Source organism: Centroberyx gerrardi, chromosome 14, assembly GCF_048128805.1.
Source record: "Centroberyx gerrardi isolate f3 chromosome 14, fCenGer3.hap1.cur.20231027, whole genome shotgun sequence".
Taxonomy (NCBI): domain Eukaryota; kingdom Metazoa; phylum Chordata; class Actinopteri; order Beryciformes; family Berycidae; genus Centroberyx; species Centroberyx gerrardi.
In genome coordinates this window covers 15,334,401-15,354,978 of record NC_136010.1, presented here as the reverse complement: position 1 = coordinate 15,354,978, position 20,578 = coordinate 15,334,401, and the positions used below count along the sequence as shown (strand labels likewise).

At 40.7% G+C, this 20,578-nt stretch overlaps 2 protein-coding genes across 2 annotated transcripts; both read left to right on the top strand.

The window, feature by feature from the left end:
* The first annotated feature begins 1,020 nt into the window (after nt 1-1,020).
* Nucleotides 1,021-6,305, top strand: LOC144542313 (deoxyribonuclease-1-like). Its single transcript, XM_078288249.1, has 10 exons — nt 1,021-1,139; nt 1,311-1,396; nt 2,303-2,391; nt 2,499-2,585; nt 2,735-2,847; nt 3,783-3,895; nt 4,277-4,434; nt 4,581-4,677; nt 4,802-4,934; nt 5,646-6,305. Exons 2-10 carry the CDS (start codon nt 1,316-1,318, stop codon nt 5,780-5,782), a joined length of 1,008 nt encoding a protein of 335 aa, XP_078144375.1. The 5' UTR covers nt 1,021-1,139; nt 1,311-1,315; the 3' UTR covers nt 5,783-6,305.
* Nucleotides 6,306-7,176: 871 nt separating this feature from the next.
* Nucleotides 7,177-15,340, top strand: abtb1 (ankyrin repeat and BTB (POZ) domain containing 1). The gene is made up of 12 exons (XM_071920815.2): nt 7,177-7,373; nt 8,373-8,435; nt 8,800-8,855; nt 9,042-9,186; nt 9,489-9,648; nt 9,809-9,854; nt 10,447-10,563; nt 10,846-10,958; nt 11,122-11,220; nt 11,326-11,493; nt 12,786-12,986; nt 13,644-15,340. The coding sequence occupies exons 1-12, from the start codon at nt 7,318-7,320 to the stop codon at nt 13,848-13,850; spliced, it is 1,431 nt and encodes a 476-aa protein (XP_071776916.2). The 5' UTR covers nt 7,177-7,317; the 3' UTR covers nt 13,851-15,340.
* Nucleotides 15,341-20,578: the final 5,238 nt, after the last annotated feature.

Below are 20,578 nucleotides of genomic sequence, written 5' to 3'. Positions count from 1 at the left end.
ATGAGTGCACCATAAAAATCTGCTCTTGATGTGAGCACATCATATGCCTTTATAGCTCTTTTTCCATTTGTGGTTTCTGTTTATATTTCTAGAAACTATGCATCTTAGAGCAGGGGTCACAAATGTTATTACTAAGATGTTGAAGAATTAAGAGTTTGTTACCTTGAACAATTTTGTCCCAAAGCTAGAAACAGGAGTTAATACTCAAAACTTCGAGAGATAATAAATTGGAGTCTTGACTAGACTTGAACTAGACTAGAAGAGCAGGAAGGAGGAGCAAGGAAATCAACTTTTTAAACATCAGGCCACAGTGGCTGGGAAATCCCCAAAATCATTCACCACTTACACTATTTTAGCAGCTGAATGTTTTTTTTTTAAATGAAATAGGACCTCCGAATGACAGATGGTTACCTTCAGTGTGGCTGCTAGAGTAAATACACTTAGATACAGCAGCATTTGATGGTAGGTGACACTTACCCACCCTGGCTAAGAGGTATCAACTCAAAATATGTTTATTCATAGAGTGATTTAACAAGCAGGATTGTTGCAAAGTGTTTTACAGAAAACAAAGGACACAAAACAGATAAACAGAAAGGATAATAATATGGACAGCGTATAGATAGAAAATGTGCCCAAATCATTGAAGAATCAACCCAGGTACTGGCTTTGGGAGAGTCTTTTCACAAATCTAGAGTGAACAACTAGGGAAAAAACATTTATGAATTCTGTTTTAGGCTTTCATTGAACTTCTTTCCCTGCCTTTGAGGTAGCAATTCAGCTAAATAGATAAAGTCAAAACGTTGTAATAGGTGTTGTTAATGTGACATAATGATATACTTTGATTGCCTCAAGCTTTTGTTCAGTAGAATACTATTCTCTGTCATTTGCGTAAATTGGTTGTAAACATAAAACTGGTCTGTCTTCTTCTTGATGTCATTCAAAATCAATCCTCTCTTTTTCATCTTCTCCCTCTCTCTCCCTTTTGAGAGCGATTGCCCAATCATCGCAGTCTGTTAGAATAACAAGGACAAAGAAATAAGTTCCTCCTACAACCAGGTTGGAGGTTGATTCTTGTGTCTTTTATGGCCGCATGCTACTGTAGCTGTTCAGTCTTCTTCACGCATCATACACCGTAATAGGTGAGTAAGGAGGAGGAAAATGAGGAGGAGAGGGAGACTATGGTGTGCTTGCACGTGTGTGTGTCTGTATTGTCATGTATATTAAAAACAATATTGAATAACGTTAATGTGTTTTCGAAAATTCTACATGTCTCTGAAACTCCCCAGCCCTTAATAGGTTTTTCTTGTCAGATATTATGAAGATTGCATCGTTCAATGTACAGAGGTTTGGACTGACTAAGGTTTCAGATCCAAATGTCCTTTCAACACTGGTCAAGGTAAAACACACACTCACACGTTACACTGCAATGACGTTCCCCCGTGTGTTTATGTTTGTGTGTGTGTGGGGGGGGAATGTTACAAACGTAGGACTAAAGATGGGAGGGGGGGGGGGGGGATGTTACAAACGTAGGACTAAAGATGGGGGGGGGGATGTTACAAACGTAGGACTAAAGATGGGGGGGGATGTTACAAACGTAGGACTAAAGATGGGGGGGGGGATGTTACAAACGTAGGACTAAAGATGGGGGGGGGGGATGTTACAAACGTAGGACTAAAGATGGGGGGGGTGGATGTTACAAACGTAGGACTAAAGATAAGCCTACTGGATCAGACCTACGGATCAAAAACACAAGATTGGAGCTGATATAGAAGCTTTGCAGAAAGCAATAAGCATCACAGTGTCTGAATCATATATTCCTTTTTTGTGAAGAAAAAAAATGTCACTAGTTTAATAGGCAGGGGAAACCCTGGGCCTCAGTAAAATATATTGCACAGATCTCAGATAGATTACAGTCCTTATGCACAGAGTCAACAGAGGGGAACGTATTACATGATTTATTCCACAAATAATGAGAAAATCTAATTACAGGCGTTTAGCTGTGGGGCTGTATGACTGATTGATATTGATTGATGTAATTTTTGGGAAGCAGCCAAGGAGTGACTCTATCTTGACCAAGGAAAATGTGGTAATGTGCATAGCATACAGGATGTTCCTTGGTTGTTATGTAGCTCTGTGTCTTTGTTGAAGCAGACGGTTAAAGCTGTCGCAGCTTCAGACGAACAAAAGCCTGAATGTCACACACTAATCTAAAGCCTAACATTTGTGTTTTCCCTTTAGTCTTTCCCGGTTCAAACCTCGGTCTTCTGCTGTACTGAGTGCTGTCTTGTTTTGTGATTTGTAGATTGTGTCTCGATACGACATTATAGTGATTCTGGAGGTGGTGGATGTGAGCGGAGCTTCCGTTAACTTGTTATTGAACGAACTGAATAGGTGATGAGTCCCACTGTTTCTCATCTAATAAAACCCAGATTCTTGATGTATCCTTGGTTATTATTATACATTATACATGCCTTGTTTTGCTGTCCTGTTCCTCACAGAGCCAACACAATACACCACTACACTCTGAAGCTCAGTATCCGCCTGGGAAGGAACAGATACAAGGAACAGTTCTTATTTCTCTACAGGTGAAGTCAAATTATGTTACCAGATTGCTATACTTTTCTAACCTGGTCCCTTCAAAAATACTTTTTATACCACGACTGTCACATGTAGGGAGTATTAGCATCACACAATTGCAAAGTTACACTAAAAGCCATTCTTGTCCTATTGGAAGGGATGATCTGGTCGACCTGATTGACTGCTATCAATATGAAGACAACCAGGTGAATGACTTGGATGCTTTTTCCAGAGAGCCTTACAGTCTGCGCTTCAAACCACACAACACAGGTCGGTCTCTGCTTTCCCAGAGCACAGGGCTCAAATCCAAAGCTATACCTGAAGCAAATATTAAGAAATAGCAGGGTGTCACGGATATCAAGCTGTTCCTTTATGTTTGCCTCATGCGGTTTGTTGTTTTGATTCTTGGTTGATTGCTGAAGACGTTATAATGAGAATGTTGTAATTATAAAGTGTTTGGAATGCCTGAGCTGTGTCTATTTATGGACTTGTTTTTCATGGTTTCCTGAGTCTGATATGGTTCAACATGCGATGCAGACAAAGGTGCATGGGCAGGTTTATCAAGTTTAGTCAAACGCAGCGATGAGAGTGGTGAAAGAGAACTAGAGTGTCCTGCTCAAGTACAAATATTGTTACTTTGCTCAAGTAAAAGTACTGGTGTAACAATCTGCTGAAGTAAAAGTAAAAAGTAGCTTGTTTAAAAATGTAGTCAGAGTAACAGTTACTGAGTTACTTTTTAGAAAAGAGAGCGATGTTAGATGTGATATTTCCTGTGGAATTCTAAAAGGATGGAGAGAGTTCAAACTAGATTCTTGTAATTGGAAATTACAAAATAAAGTGCACAAACAAAGTAAAGCCAGGTCACTCTTCTCACTCTGAATGTCTCCACAATTTATCAATTTACATTGGTCCAGTTTCTGTTGTTTATGTTGAGCCACAAAATGTAATGGATGTGATTTAAAATGTAATGAAGTACAGTAGGCTACTTCAGTAAAAATGTACAAGTAAAAGTAAAATTACTGACAGAAATTACCGCAAAATACAAGTACAAGTACACAAAAAAGCTACACAATTACAATAATGTAAGTAAATGTAATTAGTTACTTCCATACTTGGTCCGCACAACATGGGGACACAAGGGCATTTTAGTAGAGATGGTGGCACTGTGAAGTAAAACACACATCTAAAGGATTGTTCTGTTGCAGTGCTGAAGGATGTAGTCCTGATCCCGGTCCACACCACACCACGGGACACAGAGAAAGAGCTGGATGAGCTCTATGAGGTCTTCCTGGCAGTTAAAGACAAATGGAAAACGGATGTGAGTTGCATCACTCTACTGCAGTACTTTAGCATCATGGTCCCACCTGAATTATGAAAATACAGAGTGGGTGAGTTCATGATAAGGTTTAAGAACAGAGTTAAAACCAAATGCCTTACTTCTATTTTATAATCTCTTTCTGGGGTCGAAACTGGGGTGACAACTATTCTGTCCTACAAAATTTCATCAAATAATGTTGCTACATGGCCACTAGTGATGTGATAGTAACCTTTCTGTGCATTTGTACACTTGATGATTGACTCCACATTGCTAGTATATCATCTTGCCCCTGCTTCTGTTGGAGTTGCAGTTATTGTAAAGGGATTTTGAAACTTTTTTTAAACGCAGATAACTAATATGGCAATCTCCTATCTCTTTTAGAACATAATGATCTTGGGGGACTTCAACGCAGACGGGGCGTACGTCTCAGATGAGGGACTGAAGGAGATCCGTATCCGGAGCGACAAGAATTTCCACTGGCTGATTGGTGATGATGTGGACACCACTTCAAACCCAGCGAATGAACACACCTACGACAGGCATGTGAACATCGCTCTTCAACATAAGTGACATAAAGATGTTTTTCAAGAGTTTTGTGAAAGCACAAACTGTCCTCAGGAAGAAAGTGAACACACCGTCATTACATTTCACTAACGTGCTCAAAACATATGTTGCCCTCACACAGGATTGTTGTGTACGGACAAGACATGCTTGCCGCCATTGTGCCAGACTCAGCCAAGCCATTCAATTTCCATAAAGAGTTTTCTATGACAGAGGAAATGGTGAGTTTCTGGACGCAAGTATATTCATAATCAAATTACGCACATTAATGCACATACGTATGGCTTTTACACTGGCCTATTTTTTGGGGGATATTCCTCATTTACTGTGTTCACACTCCCTCAGGCCCTAAGAGTGAGCGATCACTATCCTGTCGAGGTGGAATTACGTCGCTCCTCTCCTTCCTGGACGATTCAGAGAGGTCACGGAACTGGCTTTGGTCAATCTCCACCTGCAGCAGATGACAGGCCTGTCAAAGGTAAAGAACAAGACTGTAATTTATTAAACAGCACTGAACCTTAATGATAGGACATGGAGCGTGGAGGGTTGACAGGCAGGAGCTTGCATACTCCTGTTGTGACTTCTCAAAGTGTCTGACGGGTAATTTATAATGCAACAACGCCTCTGTGATGGGAGTCACTGCTGAGAAGGAATGCTTACAATCGGGGAGTGTTTCTTGTGAATCCGTTTAAACAGCCCAACCCGAGCATTTCTATGATAAAGGTCCTTATTTTTCCAAAGCACACAATCCAGTGCTACTTACTTACAATACAACTTTCCATTTTTGTTATCAACCCATGTTGCCTTAGTGGTGTGATGTGAATATTGCACTAGTTCCTAAAATAGAACATCATCACTATACCAACAATTGAGATCAATCAGAGGTGGAGAGTTAATAATTACAGATACTCTAGTTACTGTTTTGGAACATGGTTGAAATCTGAAACACTTTCACTGCAGAATTGCCTTGAGTAATTTTCTAGACAAGTGCTTAATTTAATTGACGAAAAAGGACTTCGATTTGAGTGAAAAGATAAGTATTTGTTCCACTACTGAGATTAACAGTTATTACTTATTTGTTAAATTACATATTGATTGTGTGTGTGTGTGTGTGTGTGTGTGTGTGTGTGTGTGTGTGTGTGTGTGTGTGTGTGTGTGTGTGTGTGTGTGTGTGTGTATGTTCACTCAGTGAGTCTGCAAGAGAGCTTGCAGATTGATGTGCTGAAACTGACGAAGGAAAACCTCCTGCTGGAACGGGAGAAACTTCTGCTCCAGATCTGCTTGTTAAAACAAAAGCTCGCTACGCTCAACTGCACGAATAATTAGAAGATCCGAAATTGCTGAGTTTCTTGTCTTGCTCCCTGCTCTGGTTTCTGTGTGATTTCATTACTTTTGTATAAATTAGAATCTACAGTCCAAGTTCCATCTAGTTTCCATTTAATCACTTTTTAGATATTGGCGACATCTAGTGGTGAAATTAGCTTTTTTCAACAGCCTACACTCTTCAGGACCACATGTTGACCAGCCAACCAAATATTCATTGTAAGGTAGAATCACTTGTAATAGTAGACTACTAGTGTAGAAAATGTTGATAATTTGTTTATTATGCCTTGTTCATTGTTTTGCTAATTATACAATGTGCTTGTCAAATATTTTCCCATGCTGCACTGAATCACTTACACTGGCACTGTGTTCTGTAGAAACAAAAATTATTTAAAAAATATACTGAACTGATCTTTCATGGTTTCCCGCTGAGAGGGTTTGGGTCAATCCATTTGCACTAAAGAAACAAAATAATTAAATATATATAATCATGGATAAATATGAATAAATACCTTGACATTTTGAATTATGGTCTGTTATTTTTCTTCACTAACCAAACCAAGGGCCACAGCTGGCCTCAAACTGCAGCTAATTCCCTTTGGGTTTCATGAGGAAACAGGCCAGTAAATAACTTTGATATGATTCAGCATGTTCGGTCCTCATATTAATCAAACTGACGTGGAGCGGTCTGATTCTGAGACATTTTAAAGTGCTTTCACCTGTAATTACATCAAGAGACAAAACCTGGAGCTGCTCGATTACTAGTGAATTGGAGACGACATATAATCTTGGCTTGGTTTAAGTTATAAACATTTTAAACAAGAAGATGTTTCCATACGGAAGATTCACCATATGTGCTGTCGAGCTAGAACCAGTGTAGCACAACAGATATATCAAGTAAATCAGAGGTGACTTACAAGCAAATGTATTGATAACATACAACATGATGCTTTACTGACATTTTCTGTTGATGTACGTTGGGTTGCCTCTCTTCGCTGATACGTTGCTGCCTTCACGTGCTCCTCTCCTCGTAAACTACGACTTCCATATTCATTGGTCGTAAATACGTGTTGCACATTCAAGTGCCTTTTGGTTGGGAATAACAGCAAATTGGAGCCCGTAGCAAACGAAGTGTTTGGTGGCTGTGTTTCGATTTATAAATGAAGCGGCACATGAGCATAGTGAAAAGAAGACAAGATGCATCAGGCAAGTTTCATAAAACATCTCTTTACCATCCGTTGTTGACACGGCTTATTTCTTTCCACTTGATTGCCGTAGTTACGACATTTTCGTCAGTACATGAAGACAGCATAACAGAGGCGTTTTTGGCCCCTCCTCTTCAGTCACATGACTACCTGGGATCCGCGACCAAAACATTGAGGATCCGATAACTTGTCAACACTGCCGAAGCTGATAGTGAACAACTTTCCCTACGCGGACTGAAGAAACACAGAACTTACTCTCAGAAATCACACTCTCCTGTCCAGAAGACAGGCCGGCTCAATGCATCACAGAGGACCGAAAACACCGCGGAGATCATGGATGCTTACGATTTGTTTACAAGTTGCAAAAAGGGTGACATTTGTAGAGTCAGGTAAACAGCTAAGTTGACGTGATGACAAATCGGTTGTCCTCATCTTTGTGCAATACTAACTTCCCTGCGTGTTGCTATGTAGCGTTGCTAGCTTCTGCTTTGCTCCAACTGTCAGCGCGTAACAGTCAAAACATTAGGCTACAAAACTTGGCCTTGTCTGCACTGCAAATATGTTGCAGCTAAAGCTAACTGTACCTTATCGGGCGAATAACCAGAACTAGGTAAGATAAATCAGCTAGAGAAAGCCATGTTTTGCATGCAACATTAACTTAGATGGTCCAGCTGGTAACTTTAGCTAACGTTTGTAGGTCGACTTCCTCCTCGCTTCTAGCTGTTAGGTTGGATACCTGACAGCAAGGCATGCGAGGAATTACAGCTAGCCAGTGTACAATGTTGACTGGTGCAAGACACGCCCTCTGACCTGGGACAGTTTGGAATCTGTAGCCTAATTACTAATAAAAGATAATGCGCCTAAAGAATGCAGTTACTAGGTGTAATGTAATGCTGCCCCATACTGTAAAAAATACAATTCACATATACAGTATGCTGAGAAATATGTTTCAAAATCTACAAAAACTGGCCAAAATGTATTTGTATAGATGGCATTCACTCCAAATATATTGGAGACTATATATGTACGCTGGAGTTCATATTCAATATAATAAATGTAACGGTATTTAAAATTAATGTCAAATGCATGTATATTTTTGGCCAGTTTTTGTAGATTTTGAAACGTATCTCTCAGCATATCCTAAAGTATATGTAAAATGTATTTTTTCCTAAACACATTCTGAAGTATATGTTAAATGTATTTCTTCCTTCTCCTATTTCTTCCTTCCTGCTCCTTTGGAAGCATTTACCCACTTTTAAAGTTGAAAAGAAAATGTTTAGTGTGACTCACCTTTTGGTGATCACCATCTGGACTTCATAATTAGCCCATTGATTTTCCTTTGCCACTACACATCACCACAACTACTATTTTGTTTTCTTTCTCCTAAGATACCTTGTTGAACAAAGAGACGTGGACGTCAATTTAAGAGATAAATGGGACAGCACCCCATTGTAAGTACAGTATGGGCAATTAGCCTAATTATCTGGCCTACACAGCATGATTATCCTGATCACTTGAGGTTAGGGCTGGGCGATATGGACAAAAATAATATCACGATAATCCTAAGAAATTATTTCTATATCCACATATAACGATATCTGCTAACATGGAAAGTACGATAAAACTCTTCAATTTCAAATAATATCTCCTAATTTGTTTGAGATCTCATTTTGTGAGAGATTTTAATGAGTAGTTGCTCTTTATCATTAATTTAGACAACAGAACATAACGATATGATTCCATTGAAAGATGATAAACGATAATATTGAATTATTGCCCAGCCCTGCTTGAAATGTGAACACTTTTGTTCCCCAGGTATTATGCTTGCCTCTGTGGCCACGAGGAGCTGGTCCAGTACTTGTTGACTAGTGGTAAGGCTGGAATTTTTTATTGAAGTTGTTCGTCAAGTAATGTAAACAAAAAGTAGCCTACAGGTACATCTAGTCAAAACAGATGTAAACTTACCTTTGTTCACATAGTGGGCCTTGAAATTCCATTGAAACGTACCGTATCGCACTGTACTTTGGCCCTCATGTTTTTCTTTGCTTTCCTTTCAGGTGCCAAGTGTGAAGCCAACACGTTTGATGCGGAGAGGTGTATGTACGGCTCCCTGAGCGACTCCGTGCGACGCCTGCTCAAAGATTACAAGTGCATCAGCGCCCAAACCATGCAGCGGGACTACTTTGACTACTTTCTGCACATGTGAGGGTCAAGCTCCAGTGTGAAGTGCTTATTTGCTGATACTTAAGCATCTTTCCTGTATGGTGAAAGATGATTTTGCTCCATCCCATGCCATTTAATTTAAGGAGACGAAGCAGTTCATTCTCCTCAACTGTTTTAATAGTTTTCAGTGAAGAGAAACAGGTATATGAGTAGAGAGAAATACAATAGCATACAATACAGAACCTGTGTATTTGTGAGCATTTTGTATCTGCACCCACCAGCTGAGCCACCTGCACACCACCATCTAATCCATACAGTTTTGTGTACTTGTGATGTGTTAGGTTACTTGAGCAGGGTCAGCACAGTGACGTCAAGTTCCTGGTTCACGGAGAGACGTATCCGGGTCACCGCTGCGTCCTCAGCGCTCGCTCGGAGTACTTCAATGCCATGTTCGAGACCAAGTGGGAAGGCAAGAACCTGATCACCCTCAAACACCCTTTGGTAGGTGCTGCTGCAGCAAAAGTCAAGTTGCATTCTGTTTGTTTAATGCCTTACTAGCCTGCATTAGCTCTGTAATTTGTTGTTTGCATTGTCGTTAGATTGCCATAGTGAATACAGGAGCATATTGTGTCCATACGGATAAAAGCTGTTTTGATTTCAGATAAACCCTGCGGCCTTTGGAGCCATCCTGCAGTATTTCTATACAGGTGGGCGTGTGTTAGAGCTGCAGTTATTTTGCCTAACATTTTGGTCATTCTGTTTTCAGACTTCCCTAGTAAAATTGAATCTATACTTATCAGTACTATTACTACTACTTCTAAAACTGATGCCAAACCATGTCTTCTAAATAAACTAAACAGCTAAGATGTGGATGCCTTGAAGTTTGGTGTTATTTTTCTTCAAGAGTGATTTGGCACAGCACTCCCAGTCGGACTCCAGTTATTTTCAACAGTGAAAATCTGTCTGAAAATGGCTGCAATTAGCCTCAAGCTGCAGCTAATTGTACCCTTCGGATTTAAAAAGGAATGCAAACAAGCCAGTTAGGGAAACTATTTTCCAGTGTGTTTGTGGTATTTTCTTTGTATTTGTATTATTATTATTATTATTATTGAATAATGCACAGCCATCAGTCATGCATTAATTTATCGAGGATAACACATAAAGTTTCCAAAACTTATTTCCAATGTGGAAAATTTAGATTTGATAAGGTGTCCCCTTATTAAAATAATGAATTAGAAGAATTGAATGCAATCATTTAACTTTCCTTTGTGTTTCATTTTCTCACCTTCATGCCTGCAGGACGTATGGACATCGATGTAAGCCTGGTGGAGGACTGCAGGCGACTTGCTAAACAGTGCAAGATGGGAGATCTCATAGATGAGCTGGAGATTAAATATAAACAGGGGTATGGATTTGGTAAGGACGTCCTCTTGTTCATGTTTACAGTGGAAATCCACATCCACAGCCATTATGAAAAAAAAACGGAGAGCCTTTTCAGATAACCTCAAAATAGTGTTCGCTTTTTTCACAACTGCGCCCCCATTCCCCCCTCGCTCTGGTGCAGAGGGAATTCTCTTGTATGTATTATTGAGAGCTTCTGCCTCATGAAGCTCTTGACAGTGTTCTGGAGCTCAGATTTGCTCTTTTTTCTCATGAGTGACGCCTGTCTCCCTTTCTACTCTCCCCCGTACCGGATAGTGTCCAATAAGCCGGGAACCTGTGTGAAGGTGCTCACCCTGGAGCCTCAGAACTGTCGGCTTCAGGACGAGATGGCTCAACTAGCTGACTGTGCGCTTCCTGCAGAGCTAAGAGTAAGAATGTGACAGGAAAAAAAAAAACATACACCATAGCTGCCTGGATTTTTAACTAACATCGTAGGTGTTACTTTGACTGGATCTATCTGCTCGCATTACATACAGTAAAACTCTTTTAATGAGCATATTTTCTGATGCTGTTTGTGCTGATTTTCTCCAGGTTGGATTTGGTGAACTTCCCTTTAACAGAATTGACAAATTCCCTACTTATCCCGACATTTGCTTCAGAGTCGATGGTTTCAATTTCATGTGCCATAAGGTACGCATTGCCAAGCTCTCACAATATGCTTCAACCCTCAGTCTCATATTAGTGTTGGCGTTGAGTGTCTTTACAGTGTGTGTGTGTGTGTCTCTGCATGTCCAGGCATTTTTCTGTGGACGCAGTGATTATTTTAAAGCCTTGCTGGAAGATCACTTCAGTGAGGGAGAGACGCTGCAGTCCCAGCCCAGCACCCCGGTGCTCACTCTCCACAACATCTCCCATGAAATCTTCATCCACCTTCTGTATTACATCTACAGTGATGACACAGAGGTTAGTTCACACTTTCTGTCTCCAGTTTTCAGTGATTTGGATTTTGGATTTGTTGTCTGGTGGCATTGTCTGGGATGCAAACTTGTCACCTTTCGGCCGTATTCACCATTTTGATCCTAAAATTAGTCACCCACATGAATCGTGTCAATACACAGGGTCAATAATTCAACCAAGTGAGGAGTCGGAAAAGAGGTGATACGATCAGAATCAGAACCATCATCTTTACAAAGTGGGTGTTTGCTGATAAACTGGTTTCCTGCTGCCAAGCAGCAGAGACTCCAGTGGAAATGTTTTTTGCTCCTTCTCTCCCCTTTCTTCCTTTCTCCCTGTTTTCTCACTCTGTCTCTCCACACTCCATTATTTTCTTTCTGTCATGTCTCTCATTCATTCTGTAGTGAGGGGGGTGTCGCTTACAAATGGTGTCAGCCGTTAAATTGTTCATCTTTTGAAACCAAAGTTACCCTTAAAATGATTTTCTAGTAATATTAAGTTGACCTAGAGTTAGTTTTTGATGTATTTGTTAATGCTAGAAATATGCTTTTAAACATGAATTTTTCAAAAGTTTCTACCTCTTGTGTGTTTTGGGGTTTTTGTCCCCCTTTTGACTCCTGATGTGTTTGCATCCTTGATTTGTCAGTGAAAGGAACTACATGAACAAATGTACAAAGCTAGAACAGACAAGTGAGACTGAGGCTGTGATGTCATCAAGAGACAAACCTCTGGAGTTTTTCCACTGACAATGAATTGGAGACGTGAGTTTGTGGACTCATGCAGTGTTTCTGAGCTTTATTTAACAGAAGTGCTAAAACAGGAGAATGCTCCCATATCACTGAAAAATCACCTTCAGTATTGTCACCGTGTCTAAGAGGTTCTTGTTCTCTTCTTTCCATCTATGGGAGAAACCAGTTTATGGTCAACAGTCTGCTGAACTGTCCAAGAAGAGCATATAAGAGCAATAGCATGATCTGTTTTTCGCGGCTTTTAGAAAGGATAAGGTGGTAACATCACCAGAATGGTGGGTTTCCATCTTGAGGTTGAGGAGTGTTAAAGAGCACATAACAAAGATGAAGCTACTTGAACACATTTCATAGCCTTATTCAAGGAAGAGATTAATGTTGTACATTTTAAATTTACATTTGGATGATCAATAAAACAACAGGAGGTTTAATGAGCAGGGAAAACCCTGTTAATTCTGTTTTGAGGTGGATTTTTTTCCACATATGAATGTAATGTAGTGCTGTCTGCAGCATGTAAACTCATCATTATTGTCCGATAACTGTTTTTATGTCCAGCTAACTGCGGAGAACGTGTTTGACGTGCTCTGCGTGGCCGACATGTATCTGCTGCCGGGGCTGAAGCGTCTGTGTGGGAAGACTCTTGCTAACACTATATGTGAGGACAACGTGCTCCACATGTGGAAGACCGCCAAGCTTTTCCGCCTGTCTCGCCTGGAGGACCAGTGCACAGAGTTCATGGCCAAGATCATCGAGAGGGTGAATGTCTGCCTCTGTGTCGAGCCTGCAGTCGGTGACTGAAGTGCACACGACACTTTGTATTCATGCTTGCTTTATATGTGCATGAATTATTGAGTGGCTTGTTATCGATATTTATACAGTGGGAAGCTTCAGCTGAGCAAACTAATTGGTCAAAGATGTATTCCAGTCACGCAATTCCCATAAAGGTAGCTAGCTCCCATAAAGCATCCTAGTCGTGCTTTTTGGTTGCTATGCCAACTCTAGTGGTACCTAGGGAGCTAGCTTTATTTGTTCCTGTTTTCTTAATTGTGCATACTCCTTAGAGGAAAACATCTTAGAGAGTACACATGTATTGGTAACCATAACATAAAAGCAATAATGTTTTTTGAGGATGGTTTTACTGTGATTATGGGTACTTTGGTGATGCTGATGGTACTTGGCTGTGCTTCGTTGCCATCATATCCATAATCACAATAAAGAACGAGCTCTGAGGGCATATTAAAATATATATGGTTGTGAGCTATATGAAATGGGTCCTAACTTTAGCAGGTCTCCATGTTGTCAATCCACGGTTTATTTTAACAACTCTGGGCTGAGGTGGATATGCTGGTCATTCAAGCTCAAATAGCCTCAGGAGAAATTCAAATTCAAACCTGTCGTACCTGTCTGTCACAGCTGGTGGAGCAGGTTGAGTTTGCAGAGATGATCAAAGAGGACGCCGCGTCGGTGGAGGAGCGACACGAGACGGACTCCATCCCCCTGGTGGACGACATCCGCTACCACATCGCCAGCAACGTCCAGACCTACAGCGCTATCGAGGAGGCCAACCAGAAGCTGCAGGCCCTGCAGGAGCTGCTGGTCAGCATTGACCTTGAGTGCTGAAGGATCGGCAGCGACGCGGTTTGTGGCGCCGGGGCTGGCAAGGGTACCGCCGCTGTGGGGACTGAGATGGAGTGTTGGATGCTTTGGAGAAGACTTCACAAGAGAGTCTGGAGAGATATGGTGTGAAGGAATAGTGGTGCAAACATCTGTGGTGAGAAATGACAGTAGGAGAGGGATGAGAAAACATATGTTTCTGTATGTTGTTGGTTTTATTTCATTTATATAGTACAGAATATATATTTTCAAGAGGGCTGGAGCTGGGGCGACAATAAGGGCTTATTTAGAGGGAGCTGTTTATGTTGACTGTGAGAAATACCAAATCTGGAAATAGATCTTGGGTATGAAGTATTGGGTCACTTTATGTTTTAAGGTTGAGGAAAGATGGGTAATGACTAAATTGTATATTATATATTTATGTTTGCATTGCAAATGCATGAAATTATTTTATATTTAAGAATTCTTTGTTGTAGATACAATTTAGAGTAGCTAGTCATTTTATATTGGCCCCAATAAAGGTAGTTTAGCTCAAAAGGTTGTTGTGAGCATCACATTTTATTGCAGCCCATGCTAATCATGTCATACACCATGAATTTAGAGTTCTTTACATTTCTTTTTATGCAAACTGAAGCCAGTGAGTCAGTCATGATATTTTGACACGTGCTTAGGACATTTGGATAAGATGGCATATGTATGTTAAAAAGGTTTTCCTTTTGAGGATATAATATAATCCTTCAGAGTGACATCCAGTTACATAGTAGAATAATACTACAGGTGATGTAGTATAGTCAGATAGAATTTAGTTTTATCATAGAATTTAGTTTTATTATACATTACCTGCACAGAAACTGACAGTTTAACACAATTTGAAAATAATATTTTTGAACTATTAGTAGCTGTTATATTGGAGTTTCTGGGTTCCTTACCATAAAACTGTGACATTCTGCTGCTGTACATACCTGTACTAATCATAATTCATGTCCTGCTGCCCTGGATAACATTAAACCACTGTTGACCACACTAGAAAATAAAGCTATGCTGTTATGCAGTGGGTAATTAAACAAAAGGCAAGGTGGACAGGTGGGTTGATTTTCCCCACATTTTCCCCTGAAATCCACCGTGAACAGTGGAGAAGCATTCAGTCGTGCTCACAGTGGGATGTCATCCACCCCTCAATCTTCCTGCTGTTATGATAGATGGGTAAACAAATAGATAACTGTTCTTATTTTTTGGCAATTAAGTGGATGTAGGCTGCTGCAGATGTGAGTAGTGTTCCTTTTCCTTATCCAACATATCACATGAATTTGGAAGTGTGACATCCCAGCTTTTCAGAAAATCAAATCGCTCCTACTTAGTTATTTCTTTCACCATATTTTAGTTTCCAAAAGAAATCTGAATATTCTTACAGCTCTTGTAACAGTGTCTTAGTTTGCAATGTCTTCTGTAAATACATAGTATTTGTCTAAATTAGAATAAAGGTGTAAAAAAAAGGATTTTCTTTCTGTTTCATGCTTTGTGTTCAGAGGTTGCAAATACAATTGTTAAGTTAGAGGATTGCTTGCCATGAATTGGCTTGAAGTTTAAGATGGGACCTAAAGGTGGCGCCATTTCTCAGGTTATTTACCAGATTGAACTTGGTGGCTTTGGTGTTTTGCAAATAGGTCTTTCATAGAAAGGTAGTTACTTAGTGGAAACACACTTCCTTACGCATAGAGGCACAACAAATTTACTTTGCATCTGGCTCTCTAAACTCGTGGGAACCCTTTCTCAATGGGCCTGCTGCCAGCATCTTGAATAGTGTTGACAGTTTTCCATTTTTCAGATCACTTGTTTGTCATGAGTCCACAAAGGTGTGGAGAAGGTCAGTAGATAGTGAAGTATTGTTACATGGTTGCGATAATTAAGTGTGTGTGTGCGCTCGCGTGTGTGTGTGCGTGCGTGCGTGCGTGTGTGTGTGTGCGCACATGCTTGCACTGTAGTTTATAATTGGCCGCCCTCTGGGCTCCATCATTTTCATTTGAAAGAAACTTAGAGGTAAAGGCGAAGCTATACGTCACCTTAATGGAGCTGCAAGGTTCAGAATAGTGGGCAAGCTTAATTCACAACAGGGAATAAGTTGTGGAGCAAAGCTGCTGTTAAAACACGTTAAAGTGCAGTTCAACCGAAAAAACCAATGCCATCCATTAGAAAACAAAACCCTTGGCTTAGTGCCCAGTGTCTTGAAGGCTTACATATTGAAAAAGACAAGAGTAAACAACACAATTAGTTATTACCCCAGCAAGCTTCCTTTACAAATGTTTTATGGTTGTTCCTAGGCAACTCAATCTGGTTTTGGAGGTGGATGGGAAAGTTCAGTTTATTGGGTTTCAGATCCACACTGCTCGGACAATTGAATATTTATGAGGTGTAGAGGAAGAACTCATATTTCTGGCCATTTCATTCAATTTCCATGGAGACTGTGTCTTAGAAGTCAAACAAGCCCCTGGATGATAGAAGCCTGGTGTCTTTGCACTTTGACTCCAACTACAGTTCCCACTGAACGCCGCCACTGCACTGGTTCCAGCAGGAGGGGCACAGAGTGAATCTTGGAAATTTCTAGTCTCATAAGGTTTCGTTGAGAACAAGACATTACTTGTCTTGATGCCCCAAAAACAAAAATATCGAATACATGAAAGATCAATTTCTTTAGATGTTTGTTGTCAGGGAAACCCAACTTCAGAACATGAAGTCCTGTTTACACTTTGGGTTGATTTTTTTCCTCTTTGATTGCATAATGCTTTTGTTGAATGTATCAGTATATAACATGACTCACCCTAATGTCTGTCGTTTCCTGGTACAGTAAAGGTAAATATTCTTTGCAGACTGTCATGCAAATTAATCAACTAGTGCATTTGCCTTTGTGATATAGTATCCTGGAAAGTCTACACGCAAAGCCTTATAATCCCTCATAATAAAGGTCTAACACTGCACTGTTAAACCCAAACTATTCAAATGTTCTCATTCTCAGCAGATATGAATGGATTTACATGGCACCTTTGGGAAGAGTGAGTCGGGTTTAGTGCACACAAAGTACACACAGGCCTCCACAAAATGTCTCTATCATCTCGATTCTCAGTGACGCCAATTAATCAAACTCTAAAGTGACCGGTGCCATATATTAACAAATACGTTATTTTAATTTCGAACATTTCTAATAGCACTCCACAGAGCCATTTACTTTTCAAATCAAAACCTTGCATGCAATTTGAATATCCTGAATTTGCAGCTACGACGACCTTTAAAGAAGCCAAGACGAATTCTATCAAAACAACTGCATTTTGTTTTTCTCTCTCTGTGCTAGTCATGAATCATATTTAGCTAGAGAGACCGCGCTGACTGTGATGTGTCCGGCACAATCCTAAAGAACATCGTTTGCAAGGACAGTCCCCGTGTGTTTTTGCAGCACAAAATAAAAAACAAAATCTGGACGAGGGCAGCAAGCGAGTGTAAAATCTCTTGGCTCTTGACTCACTCTAAGGCGTGACTCACTGAGACTTCGCAGTGACATCCATCTCCTCACAAAAGGCCTTACAAGGGGAGAATTCGACCGGCCGAGTGAAGAAAAAAAACAGCTCCTTTCTCCGCTGCTCGTCCTTTAACTTTCTGTTTTGCAATAAATCTTATCCTCTGCAGTGTAAGGTGTTGTTCTTGGTTATAACGACTGAGAGGGCAGTGTAACAGATCCAGAAACATGGGCTTTACTTACTGAAGCATCGCCAGTGTGTGGTTTGGTTCATAAAAACAACCCCTGAACAACAGTGCCAGATAGTTTGGTAAAGGAAATTTCCTACTGCTCTCTTTTTCCTGGAGCCTTCACACACCTCGCTTTACGTCCAACATCCCTCTAGCCGTCTGCCGTTTATCCTGTTGTTTTCCTACACCCAGTGTTTTCTCTTTCATTATCAGTTTTCACTATCAGTATCATGACTTGGATGATGTGTGTTAAGACACGCAGGGCTGTGGCATTCACACCATCTGCCTGCCTGTCTTGCCAGGAACAGGGAAGACACACATGTCAGCGACGATGTTCTCATATATGCAGCTAGCATGTGGGATTCAATATATTAGGAGCAGATGGAGAGCGCTGCAGGTGGTCGGATGTAAAGCTGAAAACATGATCAGCGTTGTCAGTTGAGTCTGGCTTCTTTTATTTTTCTAGTGTTTAGGAACATGCACTACTGGATCGCACAGTGCATTTTTACACTATAAGATCAAGTGCGGCTATCGCTCATGTCTTATTGCTGGCCGTGACTCTGATCTGTGTTTACACTGGCATACAGGGCCGCGCATATGCTACACACTTGTGACCTTGTCTCTGAGTATTGATATGCCCTCCCAGGAGGCAGTAGACATAACTCACTGCTGCTGTCACTGCCAATATCCTAATTTGCTATTAGTTACGGATTACCACCTGAGAGAGAGTGGTAAGCCTACATACTTAGCCAAAGGCTGACCTGAAAAGCTCTCTCTCTCTCTCTCTCTCTCTCTCTCCTTCTCACTTCTTTAGACACGCCATTTTTTTCTCACTTTTTCTATCCTATTTCTCTGAACATGCACAAATCAGAACACTCCTATCTAAGATTTTGACACAAAATGAAGGCAAAACGTTTGATTGCATAGTGTCAATCAGACGAATGTCCATGCTTTCATATCACTGATCCATATCTCAGTACCACAAGAAAGGCCTTTACATTGTATTAGAAGCTTAAGTCTCAGGCCAGTGTATTGTCTACCTGGGTCATGGCTGACTATTATGTAAGAAATGACACAGTGAAGGCTACTCATGCTCTAAATTGAACTTTAAGTTGCTGCCAAGAAGATCTCTTTACAGGATTGCCCTGAAATGCGAGGGGTTTAGGAGTCGTTCACTTTCCCCTACATTTCCAATGTCATGTTGTGCCGAACGCAAGGTTGAGGACGTCTACAAAATTTCATCAACAGCGATCGCAGCACAGGCTTATCTACTGGGAATTCTGTTTATCTCCACGCTCTGTATCGAAGCTCCTCTTGGCAGTGTGTGACAGTCAGATGCTTACATTCACATGACTTAGGCCCAGTAATATGGGATTAAACCGTACATGCTCACTTGAAGTATTAGCTGCCAAAACAGACAAGCGCAGCCAACAGTGGTGCTGTTGCTTTTATCAGCTTCGACGAAAGTAGAGAAAATGCATTTTGGCCTTTGCATATATACAAGTCTGAGAGACAACGCATGGTGTGCTGCGGTAAAGACACTTTTATATCAGTGTTTGTTCTCATATGTGTCTGGCTCTGCGCTTACTCATCCACCATGTGTCTGTTTGTTTGTGTACAGTGCAATATAATGCTTCACCTGAGGTGAGTCACAAGGTTGCCAGTAGAGAACATGGGCAGCTCTGCAGGAAGACACAGACAGCGTCCGCATGTGAGACAGGATTACACAGTCACCATGTGACTGGTCTGCCCTTAGACAGACCTCTAACAAAAGACAGGCTAAATCCATCCAGGACAAAGACCTCCTGCCCTGAACTCTTTAGCGTGGACAACAAGACGGACCTGGAAGACCGCTGAACAACATCCTCGCTTCTGTTCTGTTAATGGAAAAGGCCTTGCATGCAAAGCGGCCGCAAAGTGACGACTGTCAAATAGGGCAATAGTCACTCAATCAGAGGAATAAGACTGAATATGATTATGACTTTATGGGAGCTGTAAAAACGAGGAACATATTGTTCCATTGTAACATGTTTTTACTGTTATAAGAGATCATAAACATTGAGAGAAACATCACTCATTTTTATTACAATGGTTGGGATGCTTTATTATCATGCATCCTTTGTGGTGCTGCCTGTTGTTGCAGGCGCACAGCTAACAAGTTAGACACGGCTTTAAAAAAGTAAAGGTTTCCGTTTCCTGTGACAGCTACTTTAGATTCAAGTTAGGTTTTTGTCACAGTTACAAACAGCGAGTGTCCAAACTAGCATTTTTTTTTTTTTCGCTTTCCTGTTCCTTGGCCATTTCCCCTTTAGGCGTCAGAAAGCAGTTGGTCCTGCTGACAGAGCTTTTGTTCTCTGCAGGGGAAACCATCAGTGCAGCTCGAGGGACTGGGTGGCTTTGAAACACACTTTGCTTTACAAGAACTGAGATGTTGCTTCTGAGGCTTGCAACTAGGCATGCAAATAGAAGCATAAACCGCACAAAATATGGAACAAAGTTCCCTTCTTTCACATAATTTGATATATAAAAGGGTATGTTTTTTTTGTTTTTTTTTGTTTTTTAATGAAATTGCACAATGAATGCTTCTCACTGCTGCCTCATGTCAGTCATTACTGGGTAAATGTTCCTTGTTTGAGCGTCCAGTCAAGGTTTTATCCCTTTATTTTCCATTTTTTGAAATGTAAAATGGTAATTAACTAAAGCTGACTCTTCAGTAATCAACCAGATTCAATTTGTACAGTAAATAAAGCTCGAGACACAATGAAATAACTCTAATAACACATAATTTATATTGACCGTCACCCCTATATCATGAACATAGTGTACTTTAGGTTCACTGTTCATTATGTGTTAGTGGGAACCATCTTCCTCTGACTGTAGCCCCAGAAAGACACGTTACCTGCAATACATGACATACAAAGTCAACACGTGGCCTTGCCATCTGTTTGGTATGGCTGTGCAGCGGATTAAGACAGTACTACAGTGCAATGAACTAATAT